This window comes from Zeugodacus cucurbitae, chromosome 6, assembly GCF_028554725.1.
Source record: "Zeugodacus cucurbitae isolate PBARC_wt_2022May chromosome 6, idZeuCucr1.2, whole genome shotgun sequence".
Classification (NCBI taxonomy): Eukaryota; Metazoa; Arthropoda; class Insecta; order Diptera; family Tephritidae; genus Zeugodacus; species Zeugodacus cucurbitae.
The window spans coordinates 1831943-1855714 of record NC_071671.1 but is presented as its reverse complement, the minus strand read 5'-3'; the positions used below and the strand labels follow the sequence as shown (position 1 = coordinate 1855714).

Sequence of the window (23772 nt, the reverse complement as noted above, 5' to 3'; positions counted from 1 at the left end):
GCAAATATAAAATTCCATAGCTGTAACCGAAAATGGTACGGTTATCAATTGCTCGAGATCACACCGTTCAGCGCCTTGTTCGTCACATTTTTCACACCAATTACTCGCATTGGCATTTCATTATTTTTGCACTTTAACGACGTCAGCGGGCATCAAATATCCCGCTGTGTGTGCCACATAAATTCCTTAAGCCAATTGGACAATAAATTTCAAATAATTTACAACAATTTTGCCAAGAAAACAACAAAAAAAATACAAATTTAGCAAACATAAAAACCGTCTTAGCCTTGGTCGCATGTGCACACCCAAACATTAACATATCTGCGTTTTTACAGTTTTTTTACTACAAGCAACATGCAACCCATCGCATGACTACGCCGGTGTGACAGCCAGCGGCAACATTTGCCTCATTTGTCTTATGATCAATTTGTAGACGTTGTTTTATGCGAAATGTGCGGCAATCATATTTAACCATTTAAGCCACAAATATATTGGGTAGAAAATTTATCGCATGCTATAAAATATATAATCGCATGCGATATTTGTAATTTGCATGCTATATTATTTTTTACGCCGTTAAATTGTGGTGGCAGGCGAAAATTTGACATTATTTATGTGGCGTAAGCAGTTATGTGGCATGAGTTGACATTAGCGTTGGCGTTGATCTATGGGCGAAAGTAATCGCAACGAGTAGAAGATGTCTTGTTGCATTGTTGGCATTTCGTGCTGCGATTCGCTTAAGGCAAGGCGTAAAAAATGTTTAAAGTTGAAAATGTGTACGTTTTTATAGTCAAGGACATTAATTTGAGAGTTAAGAAAAAGTAAAAATAATCTTTAGGTGTTAATGGTACGAAAAATTAGTGGCTGAATAGCGCTGGATTATATTTTTCTCTTATAATTGCGCTGAATTGTATTTTTATCTTACTATAAACAGCCGCAGCTGCAAAATATAGGCGCTGAATTGAGCTGAATGCGTTGTTTTTAAATTAAAGCTCGAAGTTCTTTTTGTTTTTTATAAGAAAAAGGTTGCTGAATGGTGTTTAAGTGCGCTGAATAATTAAAATCAACTTTTGATTAAAAATCTATTACATTAACTTGTAAATCCATTTGTTAATGTCATACTTTCAATTGCGCTTTCAACTATTTCTTCAACAAGTTGGCGCCAAGTCGGTTGGTTGTAAAAGTAGCTATATTTTATTAGCTTACATGCAATTATCTGGGAACCAGCATTAACAACACCAACAATGTCAGCCTTGAAATCCAACGCAGAATCACTCTTGCCAACAGGTGCTACTTTGGACTGAGTAGGCAATTGAAAAGTAAAGTCCTCTCTCGACGAACCAAAATCAAACTCTATAAGTCGCTCATTATTCCCGTCCTGATGTATGGCGCTGAAGCGTGGACGATGACAACATCCGATGAGACGACTCTTGGGGTTTTCGAGAGAAAGGTTTTGCGCAAGATTTTTGGTCCTCTAAACATTGGCAACGGCGAATACCGCAGGCGATGGAACGATGAGCTGTACGATTTATACGACGACATTGACATAGTTCAGCGAATAAAAAGACAGCGGCTACGCTGGCTAGGTCATGTTGTACGGATGGAAGAAAACACTCCAGCTCTGAAAGTATTCGATGCAGTACCCGCTGGAGGAAGCCGCGGAAGAGGACGACCTCCACTCCGGTGGAAAGACCAAGTGCAAAGTGACCTGGCTTCACTTGGTGTTTCCAATTGGCGCCAAAAAGCAAAAAGGAGGAATGAGTGGCGCGCTCTGGTGGATTCGGCTATAATCGCTTAAAGCGGTTCCTACGCCAAATATATATATATATATATACATGCAATTCCACTTAACAAATCATGCATTGCAACAACAAGTGTGATGCAATTGCTTTTGTTTTTGTAGCCCTTACACGCATGCTAATCATTAATAAAATAGACACAAACGTCAATTGATTGATTTGTGAACTTAATATGCTAAGTGCGTAGGCATGATGTATTCACTCTCATTATTGCTAACAAATTGTAAAGAGAGAAGCAAAACAAAAGTGCTGAGAAAACTTGAAAATTATAAACCATTACAAATTGTTTGGCTAAAATACACTGTGAGAAATTGCTGAAACTTTACGGAAAACTTTAATCTATAAAATCTAGTTAGTAAAGCTGGAGACAACGAGAGTTGCACTCTCTCTCTCTCTTCTATTTTCGCTTACACTGCAAGCAGCAGCTGTTTGCTCATGATTTTGAGATTTGCTTAAAACTCATCAGCTGTTTCTCCGCGCTGTGTATTTTTTGCAATCGTGTACTTAAATCTCTAAGCATGATCAGCAAAGATTTCGTCACTCCCCTCATAAGTTACCGACATGTTTTTCGTGTTTTAAGCTGGGGTGAAGGCGAGGCAGTCACTAGCATTTGAAACTGTTACAAGCTCGACAGTTGCTGTCATAAATGTCAACAAGTGTAAGCTGTAATGTGTAAATAGAGGGTTAAAGCAACTATTCGAGGGCGCTTTACAATAAATTGTCAACCAGCACGAGTGCTTTGCATATTAATGTAATGACATAACTTCATCGAATCACCAGCTAATGAGCTTGGCGTCCGGTTATCTTCGTTTTAAGCTGTTAAAGCCGCTTAAAGTTCTAAAAATAACACATTACTTTGCAGTTATGTTTTGGTAAATAACACATTGGGTTTTTTTGTTTTTTTTTTCTGGGAACTCATTGATCTTTTGTGAAGCCGCAAAATTAAAATTCAAGCGCAATGCTCGTAAATTAACGTTTTAAATAAATTAAGCTAAGCTAGTTTGTATGGTTGATGTTTAAGATCCATCTGCTTTAGTTTCTTCAGTATTTGTTGAACCAAAAACTTGCTGATTTGTGAGTATCTCTATATGTGGTTTCGGTTTTGTTATCAAATTGTTGTATTTATAATATTAACAGAAACTGGCTTTGTCAAACATTCTTTGAATAATAACGAGTTTTATATGAGAAAATCGGAGTCAGAAAGTGTGCATGTACAATTGGAAGACTTTCTAAAGAATTATTTTAATGATAAGGACGCAAGCCTGATTTATAGACATTTTGAACAGTGTTTCTTAAGAGTAAATGGATTTTCTTTATGAGTTTCAAAATTGTTCTATAACGAGATTGCCTTTTTAATTTTTTCCTTAAATCGACAACTGAAGTCAAGTAATGATAATCGACGATTCAATAAATTGATCTAACTCTAAGCTACTCTTAAATACCATGAGATCATTAAATATTGAACGTGGCATCACACCATGCTCTTTTAACCTTTAACCTTTCACTTATCTCTATTTATTTCTAATGACACTTTTACGGCGCTCAAATGTTTTTATTCTTTCACTGTATAAGCTGCAGTAAAATCAAATCGAACAAATATTTCAATGACAGGTCTTGTCACACTTTAATTAGACCAACGCTGATAACTTTGTGCTGATAATACTTGAATGAGAGCAAACATTATTTTAAATGTTGTAATAAGTAATATAATTGATGAGCTCACGTAGATTAAATATCAAGTGCGAAAAATAGTTTAAAAATATCTAAGAGTACTTCTAAACAAATATAAACAACTCCACCCTTTCCTCCATTTGCTTCCGGTCCAAAAAAAGTTCTCATGTTTGCTCCGAAAACCGCTGACATCTGTCAAATTATCAACCTGTCAAGTGAGAAGTGTCAATACGCGCCGCGTAGCGCTAAACCATCTCCAGGCATAGAACACCTCAGCGCTGATTGACATCTCCGACACTTTGTGAGTTGTAAATTTGAGCTTTTCCGGCTGCACTTCACACCTTTCGTGCCGCGCTCTTTTTTATTATTATTTTCGCTCGTTTTTTATTTATTTCCGTCGCGTTGTAAGCGTCGTGTGCTGCAATCTTATCGCAGTGACACCTATTTCCTTCACCTACACTAAAGAATTATTTCACTTTAATTTCATTCTTGAGTATTCTCAGTTTTTATGACATTTTTAATGACCTGACACCACTGTGCATGGCACAGCTTCAAATGTGACGGTGTCATGTTTGCGTTTGAAAATCAAAATCGGCGGGTGGAGGGGAAGTAAATATGTTTTTAATATGTATTTATAGATACTTGAGGTTTATGTCTTGCTATTATTATTATTGTTTTTGCTTTTGTTTTTGTTTTGTAAGTTTAACAAGCTGAATGAAATCAAAAATTATTCTCGGAGGTGTTTTCAAATTCCTTACGTGTCTCGTGTTGTTGTTGTTGTGTGTTTGTGTTGCCTCATTTTGATTTTCGTTTTGGTTTTGTTGTGTTTCGTTGATGTTCTTCAAATTGTTGACATAAAAGACAATAAATGATGAGTGCTTGTTTGGGGTTAGAAGTCATTGACGATGCTGTTGATGATGATGACATGCTTGATAATAGCTCTCGATGTTGTTGTGGTTGAAAAGTTTTGAAGTAATTGCTTCATAATGGATTGCGTGACTCAAGAAATCCAAATCATCTCAAGGAAAAGAGTGTGTGTTTGAGGTGTATGAAAGCTTCGACAGAGATTTGCATGTTTATGCACCCCCTTAGACGTGTATATGTGCATGTATTAGTGTAAACTTGACACCTTAAGAGCTGATCTCATGATAGAACTTACCGTTATCTTTGATGCAAGAAGAAGTTGAGTTGGCAATTCTGAAAACGTGTGTTTTTTTTGGTTGAACAGTGAGCTCTTAGCAGGCTTAATTCATTTGAAATATGAAAAAAAAATCTGATATACACCTACGAGATATTAGACCCAAATCTGAGGGAAAAATCTAAAAAATCAGCAATAAAACGCGAGCAAGTCAAAGTAAATGCAGCTGGCACAACAACAAATGAACTGTATAAAAATAGTATAAAAACCATTTACAAAAACAAAAACAAAACTTAATGCTTGTAGTTACATCGGGGCACATAGGCGCTTACAAGACGAAGCCAAACGCGTGTATGTATGTATACCTTGGTATATATGTTCTTATTGACTTTAGGCACAAAGCTTATCGGTTAAATGGCGGGTTGAAAATTATAACAATACACACAACGCAACAACTAAACTAACAACAAATACGAGCACTTTGAACGTTTTATAAACACATAAAAGTCTACATTTGTATGCATGTGTGTGTGTTTATGTGAAGAAATATACTCAGTTTAGTAGACGCTTGGGAGTTGAGGTTGCCGCTGCGGTTGACTTTTGCGACTATTTCTGCTGTTTATATTTTGTTTTTGTTTTTGCCGAGCGCTTTAATAGGCATTAAGTGTAGTGTTTATAAAATTTTCGTAAACTGAGCTGGAGCTGGAGCTGCAGCGCAAGCGCTTGTCGCCATTGTGAAACTGGTTTTGTGTTTGTATGAAATGCCTGACGAGAGCGCTGGCAGCGTCACTATTGCCTTGGCTGAGCCCAATAATTCTCAGCTCAGCTGTTTCTGCGCAAAGTTTTTGCTTCCTACTTGTTTTGTCTTGCCTGCCTGCCTGCCTGCCAGTAAATCAGAAAGCATTATTAATTAACGTATCGTATTTACATTTCTCAACACACCTCGACACACAGAGATATGTACAGTCTTTGCTACATAGCTATCTAAGCGTATTTGTTTACTGCTTGGCTCAGCGCTGAACGCTTTTGTTTTCAACCGTCGCTGCCTGCTTTCTGCTGACTCGACTGTCTGCTGGCTGCTGCCTGCCTGCTGGTGGGCTTGTGAGGCTCCAAAGCGTACGCGCGCCAGTCAGTTTGGTGGCAGCAGTGATTTCTTGCGGTTCAGCGCAAACTCATCAACTCTCAAAGATCAAAGCGCTTCGGTATAAAGCAAATAAAAGCAGGAAATAAAAATAAGCAGAATAGTGGCAAGAAAAATAGCCAGCATGAAGGCTAAGAAATGCAGCGCGAAATGATCTATGTGCGTCGCGTGCAACAGTCAGCAGTCTGTAGCTTCATCAACGCGGTGGCGCCGGTGATCGCGGTGATCTTCTAGGTAGACTAGCGCGCCGTCAGTCGAGATGCGTCACTGAGTTAGTCAGCCGCATAAGTTGAGATCTTTCAGTTTGCTGCGGTGCTTGCGGTTCGGTGTTGTGTGCGGTGTCGAACGCCAGTCAGCGCGGCCAATTCAGTCTGATTTGAACGCATTTGGCGTGCGGTTGGTGTACGAGTATTCGAAGAGGTGATCGATCGTTCGTTGGCGTTCGCTAGGTGAAGGCGCGTGTGTGCAATAGTGGCGCTAGGCGCATACTTATTGGAAAAAGTGTACCCACCTTTCAAGTGTTGAGTGAAGTGACGGGGGTTTGTGGAAAAGTAAATAAATAAAAATGAGTTTACATTTTAAGTGAATAAAGTGCAAATTGTGTGTGATTGTGGAAACGTTTTAGCACGTGAAGCTAATGCAAAGCTCGCTAAAAGCCAGCCAACAAATATGCTAATGAATGTTGCTTTTGTGTGTGAAGACTATTTCATTGCGAAAGTGTTTAGTGTGTATAAAGTGCGAAAGTGATTTAAATTAAATTAAAATCTTGTGGTACAGTGTACAAGAGTGTGCGGAGTTCATACGGAATTATATAGAGAAGTGGTACAAGAGTGAAGAGTAAATGTAAAAGTATGGAATTTCCATTTAAAAGTGCTCCAAAAAGTTGCTTTTAAAATTCATTACGTACAAATAACAACAAAGCAAATACAAATAAAAATATTGCACAATATTTTCACACTCCACTATCAATATTGACCAACTGTTTGTTATCAGCAAATTAATTTCCTTAGCAATCTAAGTGTTGTAAACACTAAATTTATGACTAAAGTAAAGCCAATATGCATTCGAAATAACAACAATAAAAATTTAGAAAAAAATCAGTGATTTCAAGTCGCCAATCACTGGCGCCTAATTAAAGTTTTGTAGCGAAAAATTAATAAAAAAAATTTGTTGTCGAACAAACTGTTCGAAAGCGTTTTTCTGCAATCTTCTGTCTGTTATTCTTATCAATTGGCTGCAATAATGAGCGTCACCAGCGCGAATCAATTAAATGGTGTCAGCCGTGTGTCACCGGTGATTTTATCGCCAGCGTCGTGTGACACTAACGCAGCGTCAGCAGACAACACAGCGCAGTGGGAACAGAATTTCGAGGCGAAAATAAAAGATTTATCACCCAGCGAACAGGAGGCCGTCAGGCGCTTTTGGAGGTATGACAAGTAGCAATTTCCATTAAGTCGTTTAGTAATGCGTGGGTGTTAAAAAGAATGTTTGTGTTAGAGTTCCATAGAAGTGGCTGTTCGCAATAAAATTCAAAAAACAAAAAAAATAAATTATAAATTATAAAAAAAAATTATTATAATTATGTAAGAGTAAGTAAGTGAGTAGTGTAGCTAATGCGCTTAATTCGCTTTTGATGTAAGCAGATTTGCGCTTGTAGCGTCTATCTATAATCACAAAATTATTGCTTTTTTTCAAAGAAACAAAAGTTCAGCCAAAGTTCAGTTCCAGTGGAAACCTATCTCAATGGGATTAAGTTGTTGTAGTAGCATATCCGCAAGCGTTTCTAATTTGAAAACACGACTAGCTGTCACAATAATCAATCCAATTAACCTTATTGCGTTAAGCCGACTTAACTTTAAGATTGTAAAAAAAAAAATAATAAATGAAGTTATCTGGCGCAATTGTGGGGTGGACTAACTCGATTTACGATAACTTGCAAAAAATAATAATTTCTTTTTGCTAATTTGAACTTCGTCAATATTTTAATTTTTTTTATAAGTTTTTTTTTTAAGTTTATTTTTGAAAAATAAGTCATTTTTTATATTTGAAAATCGTTCGATTTCTATTGAAAGTGTAAGTCGAGTTAAGTTGTTCTTTGAAATTTATTATTTTAGAAATTTTGTTCCTCAATTAAACTTATACATCTGTTTAGTATAAATAATCTTTTTCCGAAATCTCTAAGTGTTATTATTTCCATTTCCACACAAACTTTTTCTTTATTAAAATATTCTTTTGTTTTTCCTCTGCTTCGTCCAAAAAATCACATTGAACCATTAAAATTTAATTATGACGCACACGCCTCTTGTCAAAAACAACGGTATTTACATATCAAAGCCTTACTCTTGCTTGGAAAACTATTTTCCAGACAATCCAAATTAATTATGAAGCACTTCCGAAAAGCGGAAAATCCAACATTTGAAAGGGTGTAATGCCACAAATGACTTTTAGAACGAAATGAAAAATGGAAAGTAGCTGTAAAGTGTCGGATGCTCTAATGTAAAAATAAAACAAAATAAGAATGAAGACAACACACCAGGAATTATAATGGAATGAAAGGGCGCAACCTAAGAATAGTGCAGAGGAAAGTGATGAGACTCTATAGTGGAGAAGCATTGTTTTGATTTTGTTATTGGCGAAGAGCTTTTTGAAACTGTGTATAAAAAATTATATCAAAAGATTTTCAAAGAATTAAGAGATTTGTTTTGAGATAAGATTGCTATGAAGAACTAACTGTCCAATCTATATTACAGTGGTTCAAATTTCAAACAAGTCTATGATAAATTTTATTAAGAAGACTTGTTTCCAAATCTCTATATTTTATTTATTTTATTAAACACATAAAATATCAGCCATTCGAGGTGTGTTCAAAAAGTAACGGGAATTTTCGAAATTTCATTTTTGAAAACATGGAAAATTAAATCGTGCTCCAAGTGCATGTACATCAACATAGTAAAATATAAAAAAAAAAAATTTCCCGTTATTTTTTGAACACACCTCGGTCATATACATATATCATATAGTCATGCTATAAGACTTTTTACTGTTTGATAAAAAAAACTTCTCTAATAAAAAGTAGTATTTATATCATAATTCTACGCATCTCTCAGCGACTTCACTTGTTTCGACATCCAATTTATCTCCACCACAATGCAGCCGACTGCCAAGTAGATGGTGGCTGCATATAAATTTTTGAATAAATATTTTCACTTTTCACGCCAACTTCGACAGCCATAAATCAGCACGTCTATAAATTATGTTATTTTCATAATATTTTCCTGCACAAAAGGCCAAAGGAAGCAGGCATAAAGCCAGCGGGCAACAAGCGTGCAGCAGCCGTGGCAGCATTCTGGGCGCCTGTTATGCTTAATTTAATGACAGCGCACATTCAAGATAATGCCAAGCGGCGGGCTGTGTGGTGAGGCAGTCAAAGTCTATATGATTAAAGCGCGCTCCATGGCGACACTTTTGTTGTTTGTGTTTGTGTTTATTTGTCTGTCGCTGGTTGGCATTTCACATTTCTTTGCCACATCCAATGCAATTAATTATGAAAATCTGTTGCATCTGTTGATGATGCATGTTGCGCTGCCGTTGAATGATGCGTGAAATGTTGCGCGCCAATTCCAAGTGGTTTAGTCTCATTTTTCTGGATCATATAGTGCCACTCGTTATGTGAGCATCGCATAATTGTATCATTCACTTGTTTATTAGCATTCGGAAAGTTGTTTATTTTAATAATTGGATTTTTATAAATTTTTTCTCGTTGCAGGTCGGTGGTGATGCGCAATGCACCGCGTCTTTTCGGCGAAGAAAATGGTGAGTGAAATGTTGTGGTGAAAATAATGATTTGGATTTATGGAAATATATATATTATATGTATGCTTATGTCTGATTCTGAAATTCTTCATGGATATGTCCTTTCAATTCATAAATGAGTCAAGAAAATAAGTGAAAAAGTTCTTTCTTTGATATTCTAATAAAAATATTTTCTCAGTCCAATGAAGGGACTTGTTTGTGAATTCTTTGCCAAAGAAAAAACTGTAACGATACCCTAGCCTCCATATTCACTAGACATGGCGCAGTGTGATTCTTTCTTGTATCCAAAAAATTAAGTGGACCTCAAAAGGGTCGGCGTTTTACAAGCATACATGAAGCCAATGAAAGAGTCAAAGGCTATGCCAAAAATCGAGTTTGAGAACTGTTTCGACGATTGGAAGAAGCATTGGTATGAGCGCATAATATCGATTCGGGACTATTTTCGAACAATTTCCCAAAATTCCGGTTATTTTTTGAACATACCTATTTGTGGAAGAAAGAAGTCAATGGAGGAGAAGTGTAGTCAGCCTTTTCACGGATGGATCGAAGCTAAGGGGAAAGGTGGGAGGGGGAGTTTTCTGCAGAAACCTCTCTATCAATACCAGCTTTAGGCTACCTGACCACTGTAGTGTCTTCCAAGCAGAGGTCGCTGCGATCAAAGTAGCAGTGGACGCACTGCTCCGTATGGCGACCTCTTTTAGAGAGGTATGTATTCACTCAGACAGCAGAGCGGCAATACTGGCATTGGAATCGATGACAGTACGCTCTGGGCTAGTTAAGGAGTGTCTTAGATCCTTATCAATAGCTTCCAGCTATTTTGCTATCCAACTAGTGTGGGTACCCGGTCACCGCGGGATCGTTGGTAACTGTATAGCGGACAAGCTTGCAAGGGAGTGTGTCCTAGCTACATTGCTCGTCAAACGCTGGTCAACTACCAGTACTTGTGCACTGGCGAGGTCCTTTTGGCCCTCTGTGGAGCGTAAGTGGTTCTTTCAACTCCTTTCTCTGGGCAAGGTCCATCTCAGCGCGATCATTGGTGTACTTACTGGACATTGTCCAATGGGTACCCATGCGGTGAGACTTGGGATCGTAGCAGATGCAAGTTGCCAAAGCTGTATGGAGGAAGGCGAGATGGAATCATCTAAGCACTTCCTTCTTCATTGTCCAGCTTTTGCCAGACTAAGGTTGAAACACCTCGGAAGGCGCTTTTTCGGCGATCCTAGTGAATTGGCTAGAATCGATATTAGCCGTCTTAAGAAATTTGTAACGGATTCCAAGCGTTTTGCTGAATCTTAAAGGTCTTTGATCCACATGGAGTTTTATTGGTACCACAAAGGACAGCGCCAGGCTGTCTAAGTGAGCTCTTCTGTTTTTGCAGAGATCTGCCCACAAATCTAACCTAACCTATTTGTGTCTTATGCGATATACGGTGGTAAACGTACTCGTACAGCCATGCTTTATTTAACGTATCTACTTTAAATACAAAATTCATACTAGATGTTTGTTGAATATAGAAAATATGCTAGAACATCATTAGTCATCAATAAACAAGCTTTTTGTACAAGCATATGTTTCTTACCAAAGAGTTATCTCATAATTCATTTATTTCTGCTGATTTATGAATAATATTGTTTCTTATTTAAACACGAACACTCGATAGACTTCACAAAGTAATCATTACACAGAACAAGTAAACAACAACAACTATACATGAGGAATGAAACAATGTCTGATCTTGAAGTGATCTTGATTGCATTATACGAGTATACACAAAAAAGCAACGAATGAGCTATTTCAATGATGATGCTTTAATTGCTTTGACGTGCACATTCGATGAGCTCACGGCGTTGATTTTAAGAAGAGTTAGGTAGACAGCGGTAGTCAACATAAAGAGCGGGGTTCTTAACTGCTGAGTAATTTCTGAAGCGGAATTGCTTTCAAAAGCGCGTTTTAAATATATTTTTAATACATTTTAAATATAAATATCTGCTAGAAATTAATAAAAATCAATACACCTGCCCGTGTCATAATTGCCCTTGAAGTATTATATTTCAAAGTAATTGCTACTTTGCAGCTTAAGTGGCCAACAACAAAAGTCATATATATTTATTGGTGGATATTATTTATATGAATCGTTATTTTATCAATGAAGGTCAGACAAATCAAAAGATAGCATATAAGTAGAGTAAAAGGTAAATAATGATAAATTGCTTGTAAATGCGTTGGCGTCGTCGAAATTCGGACTCTATTGGAGACATGAATGAGAAATTGAATTTAACTGCTGTTTGGGTAACAAATTTCATGAATGAAGTCACCAAAAGTTAATACACAAAAAATATTATAATTTTTATTACATATTTATGCTGACTAAATAAACAAATTTGTATTCAGCAAGTAACTGGTTTTCGTTGGAAATTGAAAAAAAAAAACAATTTAAATTTAAATTTTTTTTTTTGAATTATTTTGAATTTTTTGTTGGAATTTTTTTTTTAATTGAAGCAGCGTCATTTGACTAATACACCTACTAGTCATTTTTCAAATTGGCTATTTTTGGTTGCGTTGTATTCGAATGCGTTTGTAGACGAGTGTAGGTGGACTTGCAGTGAATTGCATGCGATTTGTTGCTGCAAACAATTTGGTTGATTGAAATCATAATCTGGTTTTGAATGACACAACATTTCGGTAGAAAAAACTGCCCACAAATTTATGAATTAATATTTTCTACCGCGCCAATTTTCTTAATTTCGACAACTAACTGCAGTGTCTCAGTGTCTCTAAAAAAGCTGAATCTAAACAGATTTTTTTCTCAAACAACAATTTGCGCGCTTGCAATCACTCTAGTGTACGTACTTTATCATTTTGGCTTGAAATCAGCGGATTGCGCAACTATTTCATTCATATTCAGCAACTGCTCATTTTCCGCCATGCCCCACACACATCCGGTCGGTCGCATGTCGCCAGCAACTTGCTTTGCTATTTTTGCTACTACTACTTACAGCAATCACAACAACAGGCAACAACAGTTAATTAAATAGTGCTATTAACCTTTTTCGTGTTGGTGTGGGCGCTAAAGTAATTACGCATACAAAATGATTTATTTATTGCATACCCAAAGTGGCAACGCTGTAACTCATCATCAGCGTTGATTTTGAGATTTTTTCTCACTTGAAAATTAAAATTTTTGTGGAAAAAAATGCTGACTTTTATTGCGCAAGTGCACAACTTTGTTGCTACTAGCGGCAATTAAACGTCTCAATTTACACATTTCGTGCGCGCGTAAAAATGGCAACTCACTCGCGATTTTTTCCAAGCGTTTTTCCTTTGGCGCGCTTGCCACCTCCAGCGCGGCTGCTGCAACGGAAATTGCGGCCATAAATTTTACGTCATCAATTTTTGGTTTGGTTATATGGCTTTTATGCGTTTTGATACATGTTTTTTTTTGGCCATGTGAGCGCAATATGTTTGAGATTTCTGATTTTGTTGTTGTTTTCATTAATATTAGTTTTTTGTCTCTTATTTGCTAAGGTGTTTTCGCCGCAGTCGCTTGCTTTGCCGCTTTTGGTAGCACGGCTGCATTTGCGCTGCGTGGGTTGTTATGCTGTTGCAACATAGTTGGCGCTTGTGAAAAAAATAAAAATAAAAAAAATTTAAGAATTGTTTTTAGCAAAAAAAAAGTATATAATTTTTTAACAACAAAAAATATTTTTTTTTTAACAACAAAAAATATTTTTTTTTTTTAGTTTTTTTTATTTATTTTATTTTTATATTTTTTTATATATTTTTCGGGTGTTTGCGTGGCTCATTGTTTGTTGCAGCTGCTTGTCATTTTGTATATATTTTTTTGCTAACAAAACATTAACATATACTCTGTCTCAGCTTTCCTAACCTATTTTGGTGTTGCGGTGGAGCAATTTGCCAAACGTTTTGCTGCCATTTATGCCGAACACGCAGTTTTGAAACTTGAATGTCATAAATTTCTTGAATTTAATGCCTATATGCCATATTTCGCCAGCAGTGATGCCATATTTTTTTCTAACTGTTTAATTTTTTATTTTTTTTATTGTTCACATTGTTCCATAGAGTGCTTTCATGTGGGTGTTATACGGGGTGTGTTCAAAAAATAACGGGAATTTTCGTTTTTTGAAAAAAAACATTTTTCGTCTACATTATTGTTGTTGACTTAAAAATGGTCTCCAATTGATATGAAAGCACTTCTTTCAATCATCGAAACGGTTCTCAAACTCTATTTTTGGGACAGTATTTTCAGGCTCTTTCAGCGATTTCTCGTAAGCTTTAAAACGAAGGTTCTCTTTGCTTTTGAAAATAGTAAAAAGTCTCACAGCAAATTATTTCTTGCTATTATGTCTATGGCATCGTTACAGTATTGTTTCTGGCCATCAAGTCCCGAACAAGCAACGAAGTCTTTAACAGACAAAGTAAACAGTGGAGATTCTCGCTATTTTTTGAACACACCAAGATCCATATTGTAGCTCGGGTTCACCGAAATGTTGTTGTTGTTTACAGATTTGGAAACCTAACTGGATTAGATTATTACGAATTTGAAGCATTCCTGGCGCTTCTATTAGTTTGAGGTTAGATTTTTTTAGAAAAAACTTCTAGAATCTATGAATAGTTGCTGTAGGGTACTTTAAAGCACTTGAATTTCACAATTCATGATAAATTAAGATCTTTGCTTCTATATTTAGTGAAGCGCCTCTCAGTTTGGTATTTTTGGAAGTTAGCTTCAAAATATATCTCCGTTATTTCACCAACATATTAGCTAATATGTATTAAGTAATAACATAAATGATACTTGCGTCATAAAACCCAATAAAAAACTCGACTCAGAGTGCCGTTAGCCATATACATACATATATATGTGCAGCAAACCCCACGGGTACGCAACGTACAACTTAATTTATACTTTAAAACCAAAAAGCCGGCGATATTGAGATCAAAAAGAAAATAATAACAGCACAATTAAAGCTGAGAGACCAAATAAAAACGAGTGAAATACGAGCGCGTAATTTCAACACAGCAAAAATTAACAACAAAAAGTAAATAACCGCAAACTGCAAACAAAGTGCAACGTGCAAGGCAGCAACGAGCGATCTGCTCACGTACCGCCACTCATACTTGTCCATAAGCACGAATGTAAACAAGCGTCGAAATCAATACAAATTAACAACAACACCTAGAGCAAAGTACGTTGTCCACGTCGAAAACGGTTTGCGGCCAAAAGTGAGTGACGTTCTTGCTGTCCATCGATCATAATTCCATATGGAAGGCTAAGAGTCGCAAAAACCAAGTCAATGTGGCCACTGTTGCATTTTGTAAGCGCATATTTGCGCTGCGCATGCGCGCATGTGTAACTGTGTATGTGTGTTTCAGTGCGCACGTGTGCATATGTGTGTCAAATTTAATGACTAAATTATTTGTGGAGGTGGCGTGGCACAGAAAATCAGGTAACGAAGCAACAAGGCGCAGCGAAAGAAGCGAGAAAACGAGACGCCTGCGCGTTGAGCGGTGCGCTACCAAGCGTGCAACGGACATACAGATATACAAAACGATGAATAAAAGCGCAAGAGTAAATGATAATAATTGGTATAAAAAATGTCAATTGGGCGCATGCGTGACGCTTGGCAAGCATTTAGTCTCAGTCTCAGGGCGCGTCAAACGGAAGAAGAAGCTGAACTGAGCAAGTCACTTACAACGTGACAATGAGGAAAAGCTGCTGCTTGCATTAAAAATGACATAAATAACAGTAACACTAACAACAAAAAATGATGCAGCCGAAATTCCGCCAGAAATGGGCATTGTGGATCGTTGGCAGCAATCAACGGCTGGTGGCGCGTTGCTTGCGCTGCTTGTAGGCGGATTGCGGTGGCCAGTGCATGAGGGCACTCAACAGCAGTACAAACAACACAACAACAACATCAAAAAAGGTATAATAGCTGCTGACGCTTACAAAGCACGTTTTTACTGTAACAACAGCAGCAACCAAGCAACCCTGCGCCGCGCGGCCTTTCGCCAGCAATGTATGAATGCTCGTTGCAGTCGCGGTTGCCCCAACGGCAGCAGTAAAGTAAAAAAAGCGACAAAGCATTTAATGTTAATAAGACCCAGCAGCCGAAAGTGGCTGCGGACGGACAGCCAGCGCTTTCTGCGTGTCTTTAATGAAGTCGAAATTCGCGGATTAAAAATGCGAAGCACGTTGCCACCTTCACTTGCAATTTTCTTTTACAATTTCAGATTTTTTTATTATGTTTTTGTGCTGCAACAACACGCTTTTCGTTTTGCACATTGAACACTGACGGCGCTAACTGACGTGTAGAGGCTATGCGTGTTGCGGCTGTCGTTCACTTTCTCACATTTTCGTGGAGGCGTTGAATCACTTGTATGCATTAATGCCGTTAATTTAAATTTATTTACTTTTTTTTCAATATAAAAATACATTTTTTGTTGTAAATTGAATTATTTTTTATAAAAAATGTCTTCTGGAAAGCTGTAACTTCCAGTAACTGTTTCCATTATTATGACCACAGCTGTATGTTTAGTACTCAGCATGCGATCTCTTACGTTATCGCGCGCTCATTTACACTTAAACTGATAAAAACCTATCAGCCTATTTAGATAAAAGCAAACGCTGCTTATCAGAGTCTTTTACGCTTCGCTTTTACTTATCAGATTCGCTTCATGCTTCCGCGAGTCGCCCGAAAGGGGGCCATCACTCTTGAACTATTAACTCATTCTATAAACAGAGATTACGCGGTAATGAAGGTATGCATTTCTTCAAAAAGTATAAAAACACAGATAAACAATTTGATATTTTGACTGAAATGTGGAGTTCAATTGGCTTTCGGCGCGAGTAATATGTCGGTGGTGCGGCGGTTTAGTGCGCTTTTTCGGGCAATTTAACGATGAAAACTAAAAATTCGTATAAATGAGAGTTTAAACAGTTCAATGTGTGTTCCAAAGTGTTTTGAGTTATAAAATTGGATTGAACCTCGTGGAATTCCTAATTTATTTTTCGAGAGTCGCGCGTCTCTTCAAATCCTATTTTCTGTGCGTAATCCAAGTGTTCGCCATGTTTCTGAGTGCAGTGCTGCTGCTGTGGGTTGGCCTGTGGCATTTTAGCCAACGCGCGACAGTAGATGACAGGACAATAAGCGCAACGCAGCGCGTACAACGCAAGCAATTGAAGAGCTTCAAAGAGCTGGCAAGTAAGAACAACAAACTGTGAAGATCATGCAGCATAAAGAGTTCTTGGCTTTGCAGTAAAAAATATTTTTAATAAATTTTATTGGCTCATAATACCCTAACTTTGACGGCTGCGCCACCAAAAAAGGGCTAGCTAATGGCAGGTGTGGCACAATAAAAACTTTGTGCTGTCGAGGCTTGGTTGTGTATTTTTTCAAGCGCTTTGTGGTGTGCCTTCAAGTCAAGCGCAAGATTTACGACCGTGAATAAGTGGCCAATTCTTTTGGCTCGTTTGCTTAGTTATGCCTGATTGCGCGATTCGACAACCAGATATTTTATTATTTGTTTGCTCGTTGCTTTGTTGCTTTGTTCTACGATCTGCGCTTGAATGTATCTCTTGCACTAAATCACCTTCAAATTATTCCAAGAATCGCTTACAGTTCATTTTAGTCGTCATGTTGCGGCTGAACTTGTGTACGCAGCGCTGAGCGCCGTGTCTCGAATTTCAAACTTGACCTTGAAAATGACATATACAAATGAGCGATATAATAATAACTCTTTATTGTATCTCTACTTCATGTTTTTATTGTCTGTTGATCTTGCATTTTTGCACACATCTTCGTCTAACGATCGCCATTAAGCGGCGTGTGCAGTCGTTCGCTGTGCTTCATGTGTGGTTGGTCGGGCACTGCGGGCGGCGAGTTGTCTTGTCTAATTTGTGTTACTCTATCTCGCATGCTCTCAGTTTCATAGTGGTTTTCTTTTCTATTTCATTGCTAAACTTTCTGCTAATTCTAGACTCCATAATATTCTGATCGCTGCAAATCATAGCTAAGTCTGGTTTCAAGAGACATGCAAGTTAGCAATGTACTAAAAAAATTTACGGATGGATTGGAAAAGCATAATGCCTTCGGTGTGATTCTCAAAAGTTTCTATTGTTCTCATCAAATCTTGCTACTTCCTGATAGTCCGGTTCCGCTTCCAAGGCCTATTTAACAGTTTATATAGTATATAGCATTTGTCATATAATTGGTATATGTAGCAATTATATGACAAATGCTATATACTATATAAACTGTTAAATAGGCCTTGGAAGCGGAACCTTCTACATATACCAATTATATGACAAATGCTATATACTATATAAACTGTTAAATAGGCCTTGGAAGCGGAATCTTCTGTCTTCTTCGTCGTTTTAGAATTGGAGAGCATATTAGTGGCAAGAAAAGAAGTTGAATAACGATTTATTAACTCAGACGATCTTATCGATATGGCTTTAGGACCACTGTCATCGTACGAGTATCTACCATAATTAAGAAGATGAAAGAGTTGCGACTACCAACATAGATCCTCTTCAATACGAATAGCTGCGGCGTATAAATATTTTTAAGGACCACCCAGTAGAGAAATCCAAGAAATCACAAAATTACGAAAGTCATGTGGTTTTATGAGAATTAGGTTGAACTGTTTCCGTTCCGTACAATTTTTTAATTGGTTTTTTACTATTTACCGCTTGAAATAGCTTTTTTGTTTGGACCATGAGTGTCTTGAGTAATGAACACCCTGTGTGGTTGCAAAAATTGCCACTTAGGCGTGCGCACGCTCAGTTCAAGATGCCGCGTCAAGCAGCTATTAATACAGCCAAATTCCCCTATATCCGCTAGCGCATGCCAACACCAGCGCGTCCCCTTCAACAAAATATTTACCTATTGTGAACGTGCTTTGTGGGAGTTTGCCTGCGAGGTAATATCTTTGAATGAATACGAGTACACTGGAGCCGCTCGAGCTTGCCTAGCGTGTGTTTTTTGAGATTATTGAGTATCATAAAAAATGTAAAATCTGCAGTTTTGCCCGCCTAGTCGTCATTTATGCCGCCTTTTGCATCCAAGCGTCTTTCTTATATTTATTAGTAAAGTGTTCGCGCTCGCTTGGCAGCAGTTTTTGTTATTATAACTTACTATCTATCGCCAACACGACTACCCATAAACCATTTACGTATTTATTTTTATGAGCACATTTCCATTTGATTGCTTATTTTTTTCATTTGCTTTTTCTTTAACTAAACGATACCTTCTTTTGCTTATCTCTCTTTGCTGTAGGTCGTCTGCCGGCACAATTGTATGCCGGCAATCCGGCTGTGGCGTCTGCTGCTGCCGCGGCGAATGTGCGCAACTGCAATTGCTGTCCGTACGGTTACCACATCGATTTGGATTTTGTGCGCTACTGTGAATCGCTAGCCAATGCCAGGCCATCGGAGGAGGAGTTGCAGCGGCGCAGTCGGCGGCGCTCGCGCAAATCGATGGAATTCATGCTGGGCCTGGACGCAATGTTCGAGCAATGGGATGCCGCCGCACGGGTGCAGGCAGTGCCAGAGGTGAGTGAGTGGCAACAGTGAGATGTGTTTGTGTGCCGTTGTTTATGGTTGCATGTCATAAACGATAAGCGCTGTGGCGCGCAAACGAATTGAATGGCGGCGTTTCCAAAGTCAAATTGCAAAGTCGAGGCATTTAATTGACTTTTGCGCGCCTGTTGGCGCAAACGGCAGTCTTGCAATCTAATGCCTTTGTTGGTTTTGTGTATATATTTATTTGGCTGCATGCAAAGCTTTAAGAATGTACAGTGGATACGCGTTCGTCGGAGACTGCCTGCTATGATTAATAGTTTATGTTGGGTTAAAGGCTGACTTTGAAAATTTATTTCAATGCCGGGTTAGAGGGCAAAGCAGCGATTTTTCAATAAATATACCAGCTTTAATGGCGCTATTATGGATATTGGCAGATTGAGTTGCTGACTCAGTGGGATACCTGAAAGAAAACGGCTTGCATTCGCAAGATTTTGAGTTAAAAGTTTATAGATTTGAACGAACGCTAGTAATGTAAAGATGGGGACCTTTTCATTTCACAAATGAATGAATCTCTTTTATTATACATATTTTAGAAGTGACTAAAACATTTTTAAATAATTTTATTAACTGACTGAGAATTATAGATAAGAGCACGAAACGAAAGAAATTGTAAACAATTACGGTGATACCTATACGTTGGTTAAATATCACCCCCTCTCTCGCTATCTCTTTCAATTGAGATCTCTTTGTGGCATTGGATAGTGGTCCAAATTATTGGTGTAATGGAAATCTAGACCTTGTAAATAAGAAAAAAATATATTATGAGTCCCTACGCTGTCATCATATAAAATAATGGCTTCCTGTCTTTAATTGAGTTCTTTCCAGATGATTTCTGTAAAAATTATTCCATTATACCAAAGATAATTGCACCACAAGTGCCACTTAAAAACATAAACAAACAATAACAATTTCAGCTGCATGTTGAAGAAGGGGCGTCAGTTATGAGCTCAAGGAGCGAATGACAATTTTACTCCTCTTTGAGTCATAAATACAAACTTTGATGTTCGAAACAAAATAAAATCCATTACAGCAACGCGAAGCTATTTAAAAATTCATAAAGAAGGGCGAAAAGCAAAGCGAATTGCAAGTGTCACGTTCGTGAAGGGGGGCATAATAATGACGTTGAATTTCTCGAGTGCTCTGACACGTGGCCGACATCAAAGAGCGTCGCGCAAATTATTCGCAGCGCAACAAAAAAAGTAAAAGTAGCAAAGAGCGTATGAAATTGAAAGTGAAATTGAAAAGGCGCTACAAAGCGAAAAGTTAATTGAAAATAGGCGAAACGGGCAAACATTCATCGTTGCTAAACATAAAAATTACATGATAAAATACTGAACATATATTTTATCATATCGCATAATCCATAAAACTTATCTACAACCATTTATTTTGCAGGCGCCGCACGAAAGTGACTCACCTGATTCGCCACGCCTGCTGCCGCCACCCATACCACCAGCGCCCACGTCCGCGTCACACGCCACATTCTGCACATCTACACCGCGTCCGCGCTCCTCCTCGGTACCGCGCTACACATACGACAGCAGCAGCAGCGCGCCGCGCGCGGAATCACCCTATGGCACAGCCTCATCGACGTGTTCTTCGGTGCGCGGTGCAGAGAGTGACGCGCCCTACAGCATACTACGTCAGCGACACAAGGAGCATCAATCAAGACGTGATGCGCCCGAAACGCGCGCCTTCCTGCGCGATGCGCTCGACGAGGTGTGCAGCGACTTTGAGCGCACGCTGGAGCGCACGTCGTTGCGCCGCAAGAAAGCGGTAAGCTGTAACGAGCGCGATGGCAGTTTTAGTGGCGGTGGCGGAGGCAATGCGGGTGCGTTGAATGGTCAATTATACGGTTATGGCGTAGCGAGCGATCGCAATAACAATCACCAGCCGACATATGCAATGAAGACGGATTTGCCACCGGCGAAATTGGGCAACGCGAGTTGGCTACGCGACAATTTCACGCGCAATGGCTACAGCTGTAATGGCAAGCGTTTGTGCTATGGCTGGGAGCGGCCCGCCGAACTGCAAGTTGGTGAGTATGATTTGTACGGTTTTTGCTTAGAACGCGACACTTAATACCGAAAACAATATATGCAGGTCTAGGTATTTCGACGCGTCATTTTTCTGACACATGCGTCTACTTTCGCAAATATTTGAATGCGTTTAAGTGCCATTTATCGTCAAATAGCCTAGCAAATCATTGGTGACAGACACACCTCGATCGTTTCAGTTGCATGTCTCGCGCTTGTCGGCACCAATGGATCGTGTCTACATTGAATTATTTGCCCTAGGCCATAAAATGCCGAATTTTTGCAAATTTATTCTATGATGTCCGTCCGAGTTTGTCTTATGCAAATTCTCGCTTTTTGTGAATGCAAAATGTCTGCCAAAATGTAGGTCGCCTGAGGTTGGACACGAGCGCGTATTGTATTTAAATCAAATAAAGTTATTTTTAATTTTTTTTGTTTAGTTTCTGAGTGACTTTGTCGCTGACTCATATCGTTAGTTGAATGTAGACGCGTGAGAATTTAAATTTAATAGAAGTCGAAATATATATTTATAATATATTTTAGTAGACCTTATGGGCGAATTCAGCTGAGAGCGGCGTTGATTTCCTTCAAGTCCAAAGTTTTCCGAACCAAAAATAGTAATGGTAATGATTCTTTATAGTTTTGCTTATGGAAAGGTGGCAACCAACGTCTTAATCACAGAATAAGAGGTTAAAAAGAGAAGTAATACAAATGCCTAGTCAATTTACAGCGCATCTACCTTGGCGTCAGATGTATGCCGTCACGCAAAGCGTTACGTCTATGACGTATCTTTATAGGCATCTTCACAGATTTTGTGTGTGATTCATCAGCGCAAGTGTCGAGATCACACGCGCAAGCATTAGACTACATACTTACAAATTTAGTGGGCCGGTAAATACACAAGTGCTTGTGGCTTGCCGAGAAAACGACAACTAAGTGGTTGAGACAAAATAAAAAAAGCTTTGAGACAGATTAGAATGTTTACAATGTATGAGTGGTCTTTGAGCACCAGAAATCAGAAAAAAATATAAATCAGTAAATTAGAAAGCGGCTTAATCGTCTACAATGTTAGGTCTATAACCAAGTAAGCTTCCCAACTCGCTAAAAACACTCATCGCTCTCGTTTACTCACAATGTGTACTAATTTATATAGATTGTAACGGTAAACAGCTGCTCAGAATGTATGTAAACAATGTACGGTTAAAGCATATGATTTATGAGCTTTCGGTACGCGGTAGTATTATATATTATATCTCGCTTATCAGCGTTATAAGAGATAATGGCAGACGAGCACTCTCGGCTAAAGTACAACACCTGCAATAAAGTTTATCTCGAACATTATCTTTCAGACAAAAATCAATAATATTATTTATAACATTTTATAGCGCCTATTATATATTTGTAGTCAGCCGATTACTCTATACTTCATAGTAATCTTCCACGCTTAAAGCGCTGCAGTTGCGAGGAACTCACTCGCTATTTTGCACTTCATTTACAATCTTCTTTACTCAGATCTCTTTGCGGCCTCAATGAGTAGTCTACCGAAAATTTACAAGCCGCTCGTCATTTCGCGCATCTTCCGCCGATGCTGAAGCTTTTGAAAGACGCCGCATAATCAGCAGCGAAGAAAGCCAGCGCAATTAGCCGTCCAACAGTCTCTGGTGGGCGCTCGGGCGGTCGAAAACGCAAGCGTGTAGCGAGGAGTGTACAAGAAAGTAGTGAATTCAACAGTTTTTTTTCTAGAAAAAAACTGCATAAAATAGTATTTTGTGTCAGAGTTCAACAGGCAATTAAAATCACTAATCAAGGCTAATGGCAATTGTACAAAGTAATTGAAATAATTGCGGCGCTTTACAGTGATTTTTTTTCTACTTTTTCTGCTTTTATATGCAAAATATCGCGCCGATAAAAGCAATTAAGTCAACAACAAAAGCAATCGATAATAGAGGAATCGCATGGGAGTTGCGAAAGCGAGCGGATCATGTGGAAAATTGTGCAAAAAAATAAAAAAAAAAACAAAAAATAAATAAATTAAAGTGGCTTTAGTAGCAAAATCGGTTGCGTGAATGTGTGTGTTTAAGCTCAGTTAGTAAAAGCCGGTAATTAAATTTTCAAATGAAAGCCGCTAAATTGCGGCAGACAGCCAATGCAGATAATAGAAAGCGAGAACGGAGCGTGGTTTGGGCGTGGGTGTGGGTGGAGAATGAAAAAAGTAGCAAACAGAAAGTGAATTTAGTAAAAATTGCAAAAAAAAGTATAAAACTTCAAAAAAAAATATGTCCAAAAAAATTTTAAATAAAATTCCAAAAAAAAAAATTTTAAAAATAAATATAAAAATTTAAAATAATTTTTTCTTACAAATGAGTTCATTAAAATCGCTAGTTTGACTTTTTACTAAAAAATAATAATAATTTCTCTATGCCCACTAGGAGAAATCCTCAAAAGAGTTATATAAAACACTACTCCGTTAACAGTTACACCCCATATGATATTGCTCTACGCCTTACCGTTTCGTTCTCTCACCTTTCAAAAAGCTAGTAATTGCAGTCACTATTATTTTTTACTGTGTA

The 23772-nt window shown here is 38.1% G+C and overlaps 1 protein-coding gene across 4 annotated transcripts in view; it reads left to right on the top strand.

Annotated features, from left to right (window-relative positions):
- Positions 1 to 23772, top strand: part of LOC105219708 (uncharacterized) — a 53931-nt gene that overhangs the window by 22467 nt on the left and 7692 nt on the right. For 2 of the 4 annotated variants that reach the window (XM_054233553.1, XM_054233554.1), the window contains exons 3-5: positions 9516 to 9562; positions 18862 to 19136; positions 20562 to 21204. In XM_054233553.1, the coding sequence (XP_054089528.1) occupies positions 9516 to 9562; positions 18862 to 19136; positions 20562 to 21204 (965 nt within the window). Of the gene's footprint in view, positions 1 to 5748; positions 7177 to 9515; positions 9563 to 16353; positions 16786 to 18861; positions 19137 to 20561; positions 21205 to 23772 lie in introns of those variants that run through there. The other 2 variants (XM_011196003.3, XM_054233552.1) reach the window with 2 other exon arrangements.